The sequence below is a fragment of the Chrysoperla carnea genome, chromosome 5 (assembly GCF_905475395.1).
Source record: "Chrysoperla carnea chromosome 5, inChrCarn1.1, whole genome shotgun sequence".
Lineage (NCBI taxonomy): Eukaryota > Metazoa > Arthropoda > Insecta > Neuroptera > Chrysopidae > Chrysoperla > Chrysoperla carnea.
Window position 1 is genome coordinate 56,951,603 of NC_058341.1, and position 18,628 is coordinate 56,970,230.

At 29.3% G+C, this 18,628-nt stretch overlaps 1 protein-coding gene across 1 annotated transcript in view; it reads right to left on the minus strand.

Annotated features, from left to right (window-relative positions):
• Nucleotides 1–1,201: 1,201 nt before the first annotated feature.
• LOC123300522 (synaptotagmin-15-like) overlaps nt 1,202–18,628 on the minus strand; it is a 61,133-nt gene continuing 43,706 nt past the window's right edge. The window contains exons 8-9 of the mRNA XM_044883106.1: nt 17,811–18,222; nt 1,202–1,647 (exon numbers count right to left, since the gene is read on the minus strand). Of these exons, the coding sequence (XP_044739041.1) occupies nt 1,520–1,647; nt 17,811–18,222 (540 nt within the window). The 3' untranslated portion in view covers nt 1,202–1,519. The remainder of the gene's footprint in view (nt 1,648–17,810; nt 18,223–18,628) is intronic.

Consider the following 18,628-nt stretch of genomic DNA (forward strand, 5'->3'; position numbering starts at 1 on the left):
TGAATGTTAGATTTTCATGTGTTTGTTTTGTAAAGAATTTTTGCTTTTATTTTATTATGTGATTTACAAGAATATTTACAGGATGTGCCAATTTTGTTTGCCATTTTCACAGACTAAGTTAGGCTCGAAAACATACACATTCTTTTGAGTCACTAATACATGACTATTTGTGAAAGCTTGAGGCACTTCGAATTATCATTGATATTTGAAATTGCCAATTTTTACAAATACTCATTCATGTATGAGTGACTTTTGAATAGAATTATTTTCTACTTTTTAGGACAATCAAAACGTGTCCCTTAACAAGTATTTTTAATTTTTCGTTTAAGGTACAATTTCTAATTGCCTTAGAAAAATGGCTAAGGTATTCAATTTTCAATTTACTATATCACGATGCGTAGTTTCTAAGTTTATATTGCCTTAATTTATACGCCACACATTTTATGCACATTCTGTATAAACATTTTTTCTAAAATACACATACGAATAAAAATGAGTACGGTGGTAGAGTGGATATAGAATTTCTATGTAGAACAATTTTTTTTCTATATGTGTGTAGGAGAATATTATTATTTATTTGAGTAACACATATTTCTAGTACTGATGGTGTTTGGTTATGAGATATATGGATAGATATTATGAGATATTTTTAATCTATCATATGACATGACGATGCGATTCAAAGTAAAAGGGATATATTTTAACTTCTTTACCATGATATCTTTTTTATATAAATAGTCGAGTTTTTTGTATTTATCTATCAAGATACATCAATAATTAGATATGTCATTTATAATGTTGTAGAGGGCGCCCCAAAAGCGATGGATCAATTTTAAGTACCACATATACAAGGTGTCCTATAATTGTATGTAGAACTCTTGACTAACAAAATAAGTTCTTAAAAACGAACGGAAAAGCTCTTTACCAAATTTCGATCTGAGGCCTAATTTCCGAGATAATTAACCAAATCAATTATTTATCCAATGAGAGAGCATTAAGAAATAAAAGGATGTCTTTATCCTGCAAAAATAAAGACAACGATAAAGGCAACAACAATAAGATAATAATTATTGCTGCCTTTATCGTTGAATTTAATTATCAAATTATCTATCTCACTTTTAAATTTTTATTAAGTAACATCCAGTAATTACCATATTATAATAATTCACACAGGCTACTGGGTTGTCTTTAATAAAAATATGAAAAAAGTGAGATAGATAACATGATAATTAAAGGCAACGATAAAGATATCTCTATAATTCTAAGTGCTCTGTCATTGGATAAATTTATCTCGGAAATTAAGCTTCAGATCAAAATTTGGTAAAACGCTTTTTCGTTTGTCTTTATAAGCTTATTTAGGAAGTCAAGAGTTCAGCAGCCAATTATAGAACTGTTCGACGTGTGATGTCATAGAAGACTAAAATAATTTAAAATGCAATATTCATTCTTACACAATATGCGAAATAACATATCTGTTCATTCATATATTTTGATCTATCCATTATTTTTTTTATAGTTCTTATTCAGAAAGCGTATGCCATTGTTGTACTTGTTCCATGGGTGTTGCAAATGCTGTATTCCATTGTGTTTGTGCTTTCCCACGAGCAAACATATAGGAGCCCAATACACATTTACCAATCAATTTTTCTGTATCACAAAAAAATAAAATAAAATAAATAAATAAATATAATAAATAAACAACATTTTTATGGTATGCAAAAATTTATTATAATATGCGAAAATAATGGTTTGGAGTTTTTGTAAAATTGATTGTACATGCGCCACGCAGGCAATGTATCAACATAAAAAATTGAGAAAGCCTATTTAAATGCCACCGCTTTGCTGGGCAAAAATACAAAGATTATTGTGCTATACGCTCACTTCATATGCCATCACTTACCCTTCTTTTGTTCACAATTTCGTCGACATGATATTAACCTCTATAACTATCAGTTTTTCTCTTCTATATTATGCGTGTATTATCCATAAAAACCTTCCTCTACCTTGAATCACTCTATCTATTAAAACAAACCGCAACAAAATCCGGTGCATAGTTTTAAAGCTCTGAGCCTACATAGGAACATAGGAACAGACAACGAGAAGTGACTTTGTTTTATACTATGCGTTGAAATATCAGTTGGTATGTATCAATTTAACTGCTATGAAATGCCATTTTTATAATTTTGCGGTTAATTGGGATCTTGATTCGGAATATTGATCATGTTTCATACACGGTTTTCGGCAAAATTAATGCCATTTGTTTAATTTTTGGTCCACAATTTAAAAAATCACAAAAACAATGTTATTTCGGAATTTAATACTGCTTGGCATGTAGCATAATTATGATCCAAAAAATATAGATATTTCCAAAAATACTCATCTAAACAACAAATAATATGGATCCTTATGTTGTTGTGTTGTAATTAAAAGACAAATTTATCCAGCTGAAAATTGTTTCCAGCTAAAAATTTTGCGGAATATCGCCCTTCGAATACGATTTTAGGGTACATTTTAGAAATGACCCGTCTAATTGTCAAACGGACCCCATTTTTGTATTTTCGGTCCAAAATAACATTCTAAACTGATTTTAATTTAAATCGAAACTAAGCAGATTTTTCATTTTTTTCAAATTTCTGAAGGAGTACTGGGGTGAATAAGTTGGATGATCGACAAATTAAATATATCAATCGTTTATCATTCGAAAATCAAGAATTCTGTCATAGTGTTAGGAAACAATAGTATCCTTTTGAAAACTCGATAAAATCATACGAAAATTTTCCATTTCGACAAACGCCATACAAAAAAATATAATTAAATGTAATAAATTATTATTTCATCTAACATCAGTATTAATGTAATTTTATTTCTCAATCAATTTTACACTTACTCGTTTTTTTTTTTGTATGTTTATTCACTTGGAATATATGCTAACGCCAACATAAAATAGCATGCACAGAGGAAAAATAAAACAGAACAAAAATGCTTTTTCTTTCATATATATTTTTCTACATATCATTGAGAATGCCCTAAAGCCCTAAAGTTAAAAAAAATATTTGACGAAAAAGTAGGCCTTTGATACATTCATTCTATTTAAAATTTTATTATAATGAGAAAGCTGCAGGAAAATAAATGGTGTACTTAATAAAATTCAATCAAGCAGTCTTTTAGCAATTTAGCTATTTGAGTATACCTACACAGATGTTGGCATGTAAAGAGAACAGTAATATTAAAGGTTCATGCTTTATAGGTACATTTTATATTACGACCCGTAAAAAAATGTAATTACAGGGTAGAGTAGAGTAAGGTGTGATTTTGAAAACGCAATAAAAAGAAATTCCATGATTTTTTTTCAAATTATTTAGGGTTTTTAACCAAATTGTACCGCGTTTTTAATTCAATATTGTTATTTAAGCAAATTGAATAGAAAATCAGGAAGTTTTTCATTCGTTTGTCATGCGTTTCTTGCCATTTATTCAGTCACGATGAAGCTGTGGATAGCTATCTGAGCATACGCTGTGAAAGAATTTAAATCAAAACAATATTGAAACACTGAAAGAGTGGATTCGACTTAAAGTGCTTCAAATTCCTTTAGCAATCTGCCCGTGGTGAATTACTTCAAAGCTGCCATACAAAAATGTTTATATAGTACAGTTAAAGATGTTACAAATAAAGGAAAATGAAAGAACCGCTCACATTTTGCTAAAACCTTATGGAATGTGTATCTTAGGTTTCAAATATCATTAGTAACGCATGAGATAGTGGCGCAAATGTTTCTATTTGTTAATAAACAATAAATTTTTAATTCAATGGAACGGTTAATATTAAAGTTAGCTTACAACATTAATAAATAGGCAACTAGAATCACGTATACGTTCTACATGTATAATAGTTTTCGATTATCAGACAAACACTTAACATTTTTTTCATACAAGTTGCCTAATTTTTTAAGTGAACTTTAACATTAATCGTTTCATTAAATTGAAAATTTATTGATTATTAACAAATAGAAACATTTACGGCACTAATGTGTTTCTAATGGTATTTGACACGAAATACATTCCATGAGGTTTTAGCGGTTTCTTTCATTTTCCTTTATTAGCTGATTTTGACTGTACTAATATGGATGTCATCTTATTAGAGTTAAATTTTATAAAAAATAGCTGTTATTAGTCGGTTATTCAAAAAAGGGTTCGAGTCCGACCCGCATTGTAGTTATTATCTCTCCTTACTTTGTATAAGAAGCCGGAATAAAATGATGCCTCTAACCCGTGCAATAGCAAAAATCAAGAAACAAGGTGAATGAAACAAAACTTACTCCGACACACTCACAGGCGGTGGTTGAAATTTGCACGAGAATTAGCAGTAAACGAAGCGTCATGAAAATTGCCAAATACCCCTAAAACCGTGGCCGGTTAGTTATCTAGTTAGTATCTGACATTAGATACTTCTGAGATACCTTTAGTTCTCTGGGTTGCTCTAATAGTCAATTTAGATCCTAAAAGGTACGAGATAGAATAACTCTTTAAATTAGAAAGTTGGTCCTCATAAAAAACTAGCATTTTTCACTTAAAATATTTTTTCGAAAATCGTTAGTTTCGATGGAATTGAAAATCGAATATTTCTAAGCATTTCTCTACTATTATTTTTTGCTCTAATATATCTTTGTATTTTTCCGAATACGGCCATTGGATAGTGACACGACGAGTAATTTATGAAATAACATATAAAAGCGGAAGGAAAATAGTTTCTCGTAAAATATTTTTTATGATATCTCAAAAATAACCCATTCAATTTTAATTTGAAATCAATTTTTTAAACCAGAATGGTTTTATACATTTTAATCAATTTTTCGAATTTTTCAAAGGAGTTATCATAAACGAGAATCAATTCTCGGGGTGAGTTTGTCGATATCCTAGAAACTACTACGTTTTGAATCATCAACTGAAAGTAATTTTTATGTCTTTTGGGCCAAAATTACCTTGTTGAGTTTTATCTAAAACTTGTTGAGTTTTATCTAAAACGTCTTTATGGAAATTGCGATAACAAAGAACAGTGCAATAACTTAGTAATGTTAATTGGCGATTGAATGAGAAAGTCCTGATATCTGGAATTTGATTAATTATTTCGATATTTCGAACACCAAGGCAGATATCGAAAAATTTTATTCTTATTTTTAGTCTACATTCATGTAGTTCATCATCAAATTTGAAAATAAGGTACAAATAATTTCAACCACATGTCTAAACTTGGCGCTCGTACTACCTTTTACCAACGATCGAGTCGTAGTACTGTCCCGAACACCCAATGCAATTTTACTTTCTAGGTTCTAAGAAATAAATATCTTTGAATTAAGAGATTAGCGTGTAAACGTGGCATAGAACACTATTAATCACAACATTTCCCTGAGGTTAAGAAAACATTTTACATTAATAATTAATTTCTAATTATATAAAATGTCTTATCTCGATGCATATCAGGTAATTAAATAGTTTGAAAAATTGTCAATACGTGGGTGTTTTATTTCTCTAGAAAAATGAGACACCGCCAACGCGACGTAGCAACTAAACGTGAATATAAGAATGTACATAACAACGCGTGAAAATACAACGTTAACAATGTATCCGATATATGATGAGATTAGATTAGATGTTGAAATGATATGTCGTTGATAGGTAACCAGAAGGAGGTAGTCACTAGTCACTCACTGAGTATGAAAAGATCTCTCAAAAAATGTGATATTTGAAAATAAATTTTTTAATGATTTATCTCCCTGTTGAGTTGCTGAATATAATTAACTTCTAACAGTGTATTAATATATATTGTACATTTAACTATGTATAAACGTAAAGTCATATGCATAACTAAATTTATAGTAATTAATTTGCATATGCAACCAGGATTACACATAACAAACAATTCATTAAAGTTTTGACAGACAAGTTCTGGGAAATAGTATATACAGTTTATAATAATAGTTTTAAATAGTGAATCTTGGGAACACTATTAAATTACTTTTATATTCATCCCACGCATATATCCTGGATACATTAGAGCAAGCTTAAAACATTTTTCAACAAGCAGAAAACCATATCGTACAAAGAAACAACATATTTAAAATGAGAAAAGGACAAATTTTCCACAGTTGTTTATAACGCAGCAAAAACTAACCAAAAACTCGGCCTCTCAGGGAAGATTCTAGTCCCTCTTTTTGAGGGATTTGTAGAGGTTTTAATCAATTTCTTACATATTACACAAAAATTATGCACCAAGTAAAAAGAAATTTCAAATAAAAGTTCTAGCTGACGCATATTTAAAAAAAAAAATATTTTCTTGCATCCAAATTGACAGAGATATCCCAATTTTAAAAGGGTGTATTTTTTGCCCATTCAATCCAAATGCATAAAGACCCATCTTGCAAGCCGTAAGAGATAGAACAAAAGCTTAAAGAAGTTTAAATCTAAAAGTCATTCTTTATAAATAAATCAAAAACTTTTGTTTGAAACATTTTTTCGTAAACACCACTGTTTACCCGTGAGGGCGCAAATTAGGAAAAAACTTTGTGTTTCCATTTTCTCCATAGCTATGGAGATACGGAGTTAAAAATTAGCAAGTAACTTCAACTAGTGATTTTTTTTAAACATTTATGAAAAAAACGAAAACAAATTCTAGAAAATACTCTCGAAAGTTTTTTCCAGAGACCCTCACGGGTAAACAGAAACGTTTACAAAAAATATTCCCAGCAAAAATTGTTTATTGTTTTGTAAGGAATAACTTTTATATTTAAAATTTAGTTCTCTAACGGCTTACAAGAGGGATCCTTCTCCAATTCTAGAAAATACTCATCCAATAAAGACGCTCCTTCAACATGTTCTCGTTACAGTTCACTCTCGCGAACAGCATCATAGAAGGTATGTATTTGAAACATTGAAAACTCTATACACTTCTCTTATACTTACACCCACTATTTTGGATGTCCAAGAACAGTTTCGACAGGTATTATTAAAGACTCTGGGTGAATAAGGCTTCTATTTTCCACTTATACTTCGCAAAAAAACTTATACTTGGAAAAACATAATTGTAAATTTTTGTGCATACAAATCCTCTTGTATCCATGGTTCAATAAGCTGTCAGATTCAAGGAACATCACTTTGCGTGTTTGAACTTTACTCCATTAATAATGTCACAGAAGCACGAGTTTACTTTTTGAAATGTTTTAAACACAGGCGTGTCACGTTTTCAATAAATTTTCCCTTTAATATTGAAAAACTTGTTTTTCCCCTAAATTCGAAGTCATTTTTCGAAAACAACAGAAAAACGTATTATTACCATTTAATGTAAAAATATTTCGAAAACCTTATGTATTAGAGAAATGCTGAAAAAAATTCGAACTCATCAAAGACTATAAGAAATGTTCTATCGCATCAATGTGACCAAAGAAAATCAAATTTTGTCTACCAGTATTATCAGAGAAGACTAAAATTGCCGAAAAGTCCGACATTAAAAACAAAAAAATTTGCTGTTATCCAATAATTTCTTATGCAATTTGAATGCACCTAGTTACAGTGAATTACTCTATGCCTATTTTTAAATGTATAAAAAATTATAACACAATTATGACAAGTAAAAAAAATATTTTGGCAAATTATCAAAAATACATTAAAATGTAAGAAAACGAAAAATTCTTTATAAATTAGAAAAAAATGTCGTTTTTTCGTCTGTTGTATACTATGTAATAAAAACACAAAAAATAATTTTCAATTACACATAAATAGATTTCACACAAGAATTTTCACATTCCTTTTACCGTTTACAAGAAAAATTGATATGGCGTTTATAATACAGGGAATTATAAAATTATTAAAGGTAGAATATTATTTAAAGTGATTTGAGCTAATAAAAGTGATATTTGATGATACTACGTTCTCTCTAATATTAAAATTCCATATTATATATTATATGTACACTAGAGCTGAAACTACAATAGAGCAATCGGGGTCATGCCCCGCGGCTTCCAAGGTAGAGGCCCCATTTCAAAATAATTTTTATACATTTTTTCTAAATTATTTGAAAATTTATTTATTTTGGCGCACCAAATTACTTCTTGTCGATATTGTAAAATAAATTTAAATTTAACACCCCCAGCGTTTATACATAATTATATGGAGTATTATGGTACTATCTCTAATATTTGAATGACCGAGGTTTGTTCGGTAGTTTTTTTGATTAAAAAGACACAAATTTTATCACTAATATAAGAACCGTTTAAAACTCCACATTAACACAAAGAATGTCCCAGTAATGTACTTTATTTCGTTAACTATAAAATACACCAATAGATGTCAGAAAGAGTCATATTTTGCAGTGTCTGTTTCAGTTTTTCATGAAAAGACGGATAAAACGACGTTTTTTTTAATAATAATAATAATATTTTATTTGTAAAAGACCATAACTGTGGTATACAAATCGTCAAATATTACACTTTAATGATTAGAAATTCGCCCTAAAAATCTACTTTTCGCCCTAAAAAATGTTATTTAAGTAATTATTTTGTTCGAATTCAGCAAAAATCTTATAAAATCTCTTTTTTTTTTAAATTTATTATCATATGTAACTCTTGATGTAATTACGAGTTGGTTGGGTTGAGTTTGTCGACTACAAAAGAGTTGGTTGGATTCTGAAGTTTTTAGGCATTGCGTTCAAAAATGGAACACTATTACAGAAAACGAAGATATTATCGTAAACGATATTGTAAAAATATAGGCAATTGAGTAATGTGCAATAATATTAAATTTAAATCAAATTACATTTGATTAAGCCTAAATCATCCTGATGCGAGACGCTCAAAAATATAACATTAACATAGCCCCGGCTGTGATTTTGTGAATTTATTCCATAGAAGTAATAATATATCTTATATCACCTCTATGAAATACACAGACATGCACATGTGTATATAATAATTCAAAATATTAATATTCGCGCTTGGATAGTCTGCGAGATAAAGAGGTAAGACGGTCCCTTCTTTCGGTCTCTTTTTTAACGGTCAATAATTCATTTATTGCGTTTCCTATGCTTTTAAGTCTCTATGTTATATTATAACCTCTTTGACTAATTCACGTCGTGTACAAGTAACAAGTCAATAGTTTCTTGAACCAAGAAGTTGAATATATTCTTGAATCAAGTAAATATTTACTTGCTATCATGTCAAGAACACATTGTCTTACTGCTAGTACTGTTCTTAACTGTTTAGATTAAAAATTTCTTCAAAATAAACATCATTCTTTCTTCAATATATTAAATACTTCTTTTACAATTTATGATAAAATACAATTATTCAATTTGTTTCCAATCATTTCATTGATTCAATTATAACCCCATATTAGCAAACCGCTATAACCACATTCACACGAATGTGCTGAAATAAATGGTTTAGCTTCATATAATATAATTTTATTTAATGTTTGATAATTGAATTTTCAATTACAATTGTTAGAGCTCGTAGCTTGTTAGCTCGTTTTTGGTAGCTTGTTCTTCGTATCTAGGGTAAGATATAGTACCAAGAGTAAATACATTGTACCTTTAATCATTCTGTTCATTTCTCGGCAGATATTGCTATTTACAGGACAATATTTGTATTGAAATGACGGTATTTTATCAGAATGTAAGTAGGCTAATTTTCTAGATAGTTTTGTTTTCGAATAAACTATAAATAGATATTATTACCAAAAGAGTTAAAAAATTTGACTTTTTCTGACTGTGTCTACAAGCTGACCATTGCATATTATTTTATAAATCATGTTTGAAAGAAAATCATTGGTTATTAGTCAGTAAGTTGTAATATCATATTTCAGTTTTAAACACGCCGTTAAATTTTTAGAAGGTAAAGTTTCAATGGAGTAATTTATCTTGAATTTATTAACATAGTGTACTAAGCACAAAAGTATATATATTGTTGTTCTATGTGGGTTTTTCGGTATGACTAAGGGAGGTATAAGTGAGAAAAAGAAGTCACATTGAATAACAGTTCTTAAAACCTTCAGCCCTCGTATTATAAGCATTTTATTAACGCTCGATTTAAAACATAAATAACTTTTGTTTTCCAAACGGTATATATATGGTTGAAACTTTTTCTATCTTCATGTAATTTTATCTATTTTCGAATTATGAATTTTTCAAATTTTTTTCAACGTGTCTACAGTTAAAAAAAATTTGTTTTCTAAGTACTTCAGAAATTGTGAGAATTTCCCTCATCAAGAGAGTAAACTTATAAGCAAGAAAATATTAACTTCGAAAATTTTCGGGCTTATTCGTGCACTTTCGTTAGTTTAATATATGTGGTTCTCAGAAAATTAAAAAAACTTCTGATAGAAATATGGTGAAATTAGTTAAAATTAATTTAATTGTTTAGATTATTTCTCCGCCCTAATATTTTCACTCTCAAACATCATTCAATAATCACGCAATCAACCTATTTTTAATAAGCTAGTGCATTAAAAAATAAAATATAAAATTATGTGGATGTTATGATACACAAAGTTAAAGAATATTTAACGCGCGAAATATTTGCCGCATGTGCAGAAAGCGTGAGCAAATCTCTCATCACGCGACTAAAAATTACCGAGCGGTTAACGCGAGTGCTGAAGGTCTAAAAATATCGATTGAATCTGTTGTTAGATTACATGTTGAAGAGAGCACCTTCAGGTATAACCGGTGGGTGTAATTCTAGGGTATAATAGGTTATCTCTTATCTATAGTACATGATATTGTATTTTACCACGGAACACACTTCGTGTACTATGGTTCATACGGTCTTATCGAAAGTTGTTTACTATTTAAATTCTCGATAAATATAGTGTTGAGGAATGACGGTGACAATTTCAATTTTGAGATATTTTTATAAGTGCCTTTAAAAAATACATAGAAGAAAATTTTAATTCTAGGTATTACATCTTTTCCTACATATGCAACAGCGCCGCTTGTATCAATATTGAATTAAATTAACACAATTCTACTACTAATGTTTAATATCAAAATTAATTTACATATATTTTATTTTAATTTAAATTTTCATTTTATTCATGTAAGGGTAAATGCTAATTCAATGTAAACATAATATTATTATATATTGAATATATCGAGTTAATATTGAATAGTTTGCGTTTATTGGCCTAATTAATTTAGAATTGTATAAAAACAATAGGAAGCACAGTATTAGAATATTTTACTGGTTTCTGGAAACCAACTCAGATGATTACGTAGATGATATTTATGCAGCCTATATAAAAAGTATTTAAGGGAAGGTGGTCTATAATGATCCTCCTAAGAAAAAATATAAATTATAGCCAAACTCTTCGATATATGTACAAGGTCGAAATATTTTTGAGTTCTTCATTCGAATGTTACAATATTGGCATGTCAAATGGGGGGAAATAACTGTAGATACGTTACAAATATCTGAAAAATTCATAATTCGAAAATAAATAAAATTTTATTAGAAAATGTTTCATGCACATCAGTTGACAAGTAAAAGTGATTTCTGTTTTAAATCGAACAAGAGGAAAATGCTCATAACGCAAGTGCTAACGAGTTAATTATTTTATGTATTTAAAAAAAAAAAAAAAAAAAAAAAAAAACATCTCGATTTATACAACCGATCAAAACGGTATTTAAAATATGGGTACCCATCTATGTTCCAAAATTTGTGATGTCATAGACATGGTGTTTAAATTTATTAATTTATGCTAATGTTGGCTTAAAGATCGAGTACAATACATTAAGTACTCGAAATTTGACAATGAAGTAGTTATTTTTATTTTTGATCAAAAAAATTTCAAACTCAATTGGATCTAATATTTGTAGCTTCTTAAATGCTGTAAAAATTTGCTCTTGGATATCACCCCATAACAGTTTGGAAGAAAATTGGATTAATAGAAGTTATTTTTGTTTTTTATTAATTTTTTATTAGACCCGGTAAAAATCGTCTTTGAGCATGAATAATTTTCGCATGGAAAAATTTTTGTATGATGTCGTTTAAAAAATGCTCCTAAACGTAAAAGTGTAGGTTCCCGGTGAGTAACCTGATAGGATATTTTAAACAAATTAATAAGTGACCGACTCGCCGCGAAAATTTTATCATGTAATTGGAGTAAAAATTAGAAAAAATTTTCTTCAACATTTTTCTCTAAACCGTCCAGTTTTCGAATAAAAAATTCGTAAAATTTGAAAAACGCTATATTTACGGTTTTCATCTCTCAGTGTATGAAATAATCAGATTTTTTATATGTATATCATTTTTGTTTGTAGTGTAAAGCTTAGTCATCAAAATCCCGCAAAAGTTTTTCGCTTAATTCCATTGGAAGTACTTGATTGTAAATTGTTAAGCGAGCGATTTTCTATTCTATACCCGCTAGAAAGATGGGATTTTCACGAATCGACTCGAAAAAGTCTAATTAACAAAAAAGTTCGCACGGTCCAAGTTTCTTTTTCAACAACGTAACCCCACGGAAAATGAAAAAACGAGTTTTCCTTGAACAACAATATTTACTCGGGCAAACATGAAAAACCGCGAGTGAAAGCTTCTATTAATGTAGGTAATATAGAACCCTGACTGTACTGGGCGCTATTCACACTTAATCGAATTTTATTTTAATAGATCATTTTCATCAACATTAATTATTTAATAATCAGTAAATATTAAATTACATTTTACAGAATATTTCTCAAACAAAATATGATATCTTTACTTTAGATAAAAGTTTAATTTTCCGAGAAACAGAGTGAAAAGTTTTTTTACCTCTCCATTCACTATTTCCTACGCGTTGGCGACAGCGTTATTCATAAACACCCAGCAAATTTGGCATTCATTTCTCCTTGAAATTTTTTAACTTTAATTTTGTATAATAAAAATTTTAAATCAAAATAAAATTTAAACAAAAAGAAAAATTGTGTTTTTTCATTGTATATGAAAGATTAATGAGAAAATTATTCCTGTGGGAAATTTACGTACGGAGGAAATATGATGTATCTCATATTATCTATCACAGTTATAGTGTCAGCTGAAAAACATACTTTGTTTACTTTCGGGGGGAAATTGTTGCTTTTACTCCGAAAATTGTTTTTTTAGATGTCTAAAATATTAAAGCATCATTAATCAAAAATGTATCCATATCAAGGGTGACACCAAGCATTGGACTCAAGGGCAAGATTCTGAACGGATAAATAATGTACTTACCAGTGGCGTAGCTCGCCTTGGAGGGGTCCTATATCAAAATTGGTTGGGGGCCCCATTGAGCTGCGGACCCCCTTCGGTTTTAAAATAAGTTATTTTACAATAGGATCATAATTAGATATAAATCTCTCCAAACTGTAATTTTACTATTGATTTCACTTTGCAATAAAATATCGATGGTATTTTCTTGTAACAAAATATTATAAGATAGGGATGCATTAATATGCTGCTGTGAGTTTACATGGTTAAATATACATTGTGGAAATTGTTAGTCTGGGGGGGGCCTCTGTAGCCCGGGGGCCCCGAATCATTTATGCGGCTGATACGGAGGTAGTTACGCCCCTGGTACTTACTATTTTAATTTTAAAAATAAAAAATCATATTCGCAACGGCGAATAATCATGTGTGCATTTTGTAAAGTTCTCTCGCATAGACGCACGATAAAATGGTGCGATCAGTTTTAATTTTTGACTAATAGGAGGCGCTGTCTGAGCTATTGATTATATTAGAAAATATTTCATTACTAACATAGTTGGAAAAACATAAATTTTATCGAAATAATCATCAGATCTTTTTTCAGTATGTCTTTTACGAAGTATAGAGGTTTTTTTTACCTTGACATATACGTGGAACTCGAAAAATAGGTTTAATCGAGGAAAATACTTCAAACGAAAAACTATTGTTTAAAAGGCATACATCTTATATAGAAGTAAGTATTGAATTCGATCTAAGTTTTCAGGCTCAATTAAAAGCTCATTTTGATTCAAAACTGACGAATATTAGACGAACATTTTAAATAAGAAAGTTGTTCTTTATAAAAACGCAAACATTTTTTATTTAAAGAGATGTGCAAGGATTGATAATATAAGGGATTTCAATAAAACTATAAATACATTTTTTGATTAAAAAAGTTTCCAAAAATCACAAAATACTCCTAGGTCATCGGGTTTTTTTATTATTATTTTTTCGTTCAAAGTTGTCAAAAAATCAGGAGAGTGTGATAAAAACTATCGAAATTTATTTAGTCCGTCTTGCAGTGTATAATAATACCATAAAAATATAAGGTTGTCGATGATATATAAACAAAATTTTAAATCGAGTTCATTGAAGATCCATCATTTGATGAACAGAGACGACTATAGTAGGAGTATTGATAATTGAAGAGAGATATCTATATTATCCAATTTATAAGCAGCACTTGCACACAATATATTATATATTTTTGTAGTTGTGTGGTATTGAAAAGCTAAAAATAAAACACATTATTTGAGTACAAAGTATGTATTTGGTTTATATGTATGTACCGTGCAATAAACCAAAACTTTATTACAATACTGTAAGAAAACAAACACCTTAAAACCCTTTTTTGTGAACCGAATAGTTTATACAGTAATTGATAACAAAAAATGTAGCTTTTTGAGCGTTTCTTCAATTTGAATAAAAACTTTTTAGAAAAACCAACCATTATTATTGGAAATTTTAATAATTAAAATTAAAATAAAAAATTGCCTAGATGCCGCAGAAACAATAACACGAACTAATAATTTTGTTACAACAAAACTATTTTGGGCAAAACTTTAGAGTCCGTTTTTATCTAAACTGTACTCAATAACAACTTTGTAATTTAAAGTGTTCATCTATGTGTTACCGGTTATACCGTAGAATGAGCTACTTACTAATTGAGTCCTAAAATCAAGTCAAGTTTAATACCTGCGTGAGATGTGCGCCTACACATCATTTTTTACCCCCAGCATATGCAAAAACCTGTATATTCACATTTGATTCTAATAATTACCGAAGTTCTTGATCAGTAAAATATAAAATATAAATATTTTTCTTGGTTAAATTTGAAAGAAATAAATTTACCGTGATCATCGCTGTTGAAAGCGCAGTAAATAACAAAAAAAAAAAATTTACCTGATTTTGGTTTTTTAAATATGCTTGAATTGAAACTGAAAATATTTATCATCAGCAAAAGTTTCAGAAAATAGAATTTCAGTTTCCGAAATAGTGCAAAATAATTTAGTTTATCTGAAAGTTAATGGTCTGGCTTATGAAATGCCCATATCCATCTTTACTTATTTGTACCTTATTTTGGAAAAATACAAATTGGCCGCACTTTAAAAATTATGAAAATATTTATTTGAAATAATCTAAATATTCTTTCTATTTATCTGAGCAAGTGTGGTGAAATTTGAAAGAAAATGAATTGAATATTTTTGAGAAAATTATTTTAACTTTGAAAATGAAAATATAAAATATTGTCGGTAGAAAACTGAATTAATTTCACTCACAACTGGAATGTAGAAAATATTTCAAAGATTTTCACTATTAAAATAATAGGAGAATAATAAATAATACATAAATCATAGACTAAATACAAATAGATCATTAAAACTGTAGGAATAAGTTAGTAAAGTGGGAATTTTCTCAGACAATGCTTAAGGTTCCGTACAATTTTCGAAATGATCATGGTATTGTATTTTTATAAATAGAATAGATGGTCTTTCTTTTAGCCTTTTCGTGAAATTTTGACCGAATTTTTGTCAACTGATTTTTGTTCTATAAAATTCAAATACACCATGGAAACTTCTCGGGCATCATTTCCACTATTTGAGCTATTGTAACGAATGATATTTTAAAGACACAAAAAATTTTTAACGATCTTTTTAACGTTCTTTTCGATCTTTTTCACAATTTTGGCAGGCAAGTAGATTTGTCATCTTGTATCTTTTTAGACCCTACTAGGGCTTATTTTAAGGAATCTTTTCAGTGAGAAAAGAATCAATTTTTTTTTTTTTTCATTTTTGTATTATTTAAGAATACATTTCAAAAATTATAAAGAAAAATTCGTATAGTTTTTGAAGTTATAAATAACATAAGTTTATACGCGCACAAAACCAAAAAAATATCAGTTTTGTGCTTGTTATTTAACGTACGAAGTAACAACCACTTCCAAAAAACTAAAAGATACAGGAATCGATGACTATTTATAGGTAGATAAGTACATTGATAATATACATAAAAAAATATAAACGAGTTTTCCTCGAAATGTGATTTTACAAAACATTCCCACGGTTCTAAAAGACTGCTTGATCTGTTGACTTAAATCTTTGTACAACTTGTTAAAAATAGGTAGGTAAATGTAGTCTCCAAATGTCCAATATCTGTCCAAAAATGAAATTATTTTATTTTATTGCCATTTTTATTTTAATTTATTAACTGAAGATATTACTAACAAAATTTTGTTTAACTTTTTTGTTTCTAATATGCTAGAGAGATAACCCACTCTTTTATAAAGCTCTCAACACCCACAAAGTGTAAACATACCTTTTTAGCTTAAAATATAAAAACATGATATTTTCTTACATATTATTACATAATAATATGTAATATTTTTTGTCTATAAAACTGAAAAGAACACTTAAGGGTAAAGAAGTAAGTTAAAAAAATTACGCTGGTCTAGACAAAACAAGTGAATAGGAACGAACGCCTCAGAGAATATTTTAAAAAAGGCGACATTTGTAGACCGTCCAGTAGGACTCATGAATCCTTTTTGAAGAGAATGGTTTTAAACGAATTTTTCAAAATTCGAAATTGTTTTCGAAGATTGAGTGAATTTTCTGGTAATCGAAGTTCGAATTGATCCCTCTAAACGGCGAGCTTCTGCTACTTCAAAAGATGTCAGAACAGTTCGTTATCAGAAATAACTTTGCAAGACATTGCATACGAAGGCCCAATGTATGGATCTGGGATCGCCGATTAATCCAAAGTGAGTTATAATATTGTCCGAGTTACTCTGCCGGAAATGTCTCTCAAACTTAAAACGCGTTTTTCTGGAACCTACACTTTTCGAGGTGATTAACATAATATCTCAAGTTCTACTCGATCGATTCCTCAAATACTCAATTTGAGTATTTTACAAAAATTCGAATAGTGAAAAAAAGGATAAACAAAAAATTTTGTTCATGAGAACGCCATTTTGTGATTTTTTTTTGGCTAAGGTCCAGACAATAGCAACATCTTTACTGATTAAGAATGTTTTTGTTTTATATCACTACAAGGTTTTGTTTAAATCGTGTCAACCATGGTTCACCGTTGTTTTTGTAGCTCCCACTTTACAGAAGAAAATTATTTTTGATTCTTTTCTTTTGTACTTTGAAAATGTCAAAAAGATTATAAGAAAAAATAGCTCCAAAAAACTTTTATTTATTTTATCTTAGCTTGAAAATTTTCTAAAATTTAGGCCTCTAGACCAGAATACCGCCTTAAACACCTATTCAATGAATTGGTATCTTCCGATTACCCATTTCTTTGATACATCTTTCTAATAGTAATATTGCCAGTGCCCCTGACTGTACCGATTTAATCCATTTCAAAATTTAATTAGAATTTATAACAGTCAACAATTTCTGACAAAAGCAATTCTATATACAACAACAATTTAAGAAACTCCAAAACATTTAAACGAAAATATTTATACAAGAGATAAAGAAAATTCTCAAAACATATACATCCCCCATCAACCTCGCAAACACACAACTCACACCCCCATTCTTTTATAAACATGACTAACACTTACCTTTACCATATCCTGATGCTGTATGAAATACATGTAACGATATACTTGTTAAATCCTGCTGTTGTGGATGTACACGAAAATTAAAACCCTCTGTAAACTGTACAGCATAGTAACTATCATTCATTCCTCCACCAACACCTGACGTCATCATACCACTATTAACATTTAATGTTGACCCACCACCACCACCACCAACGCTACCACTCATAGCTGCCAGTGTATTGTTTGTGTTATTAGTACAGCTACTATTACTTCCACCAGTGTTACCCGCGTTCACCGTTGAACTTAGTGAACATGAACTGGATGTTATTGTTAATGTAGGTCGTACTGATCTTGTCCTTTTTACCTTAACAGCTTTATATTGTTGATTTAACGTTACACGTACATAGATATCACGTGATTCATCCTTTAACTTTAATGTAAACAATTAATTATGTTTTAGTTATATACAAAATGTTCGATTTACATCTAGGCATATAAATATTACGAGTATGACAGAGAACATGCGTTAAGCAATGCATATAAGTAAGAGATATTATAGGTGTTATATGAAATATTGCAAAAGTGACTTGTATCGTAGCTTATCTGTTGTAGTTCATCTACTAAACAAAGAAGCTTCCACTCTCCAAGCATCTTACAACTATCTCAACGCATATCGAAGCTTCAACACATGTATATAATACCTCTCACTTAGACGCATTGCTTAACGCATGTATTCTGTCATACTCGTGATATTTATATTCCTAGATGTAAATCGAACATTCTGTATACTTAATATTAATTCGTTTAAGAAAATTCTTATCATTAATAAGGGATGG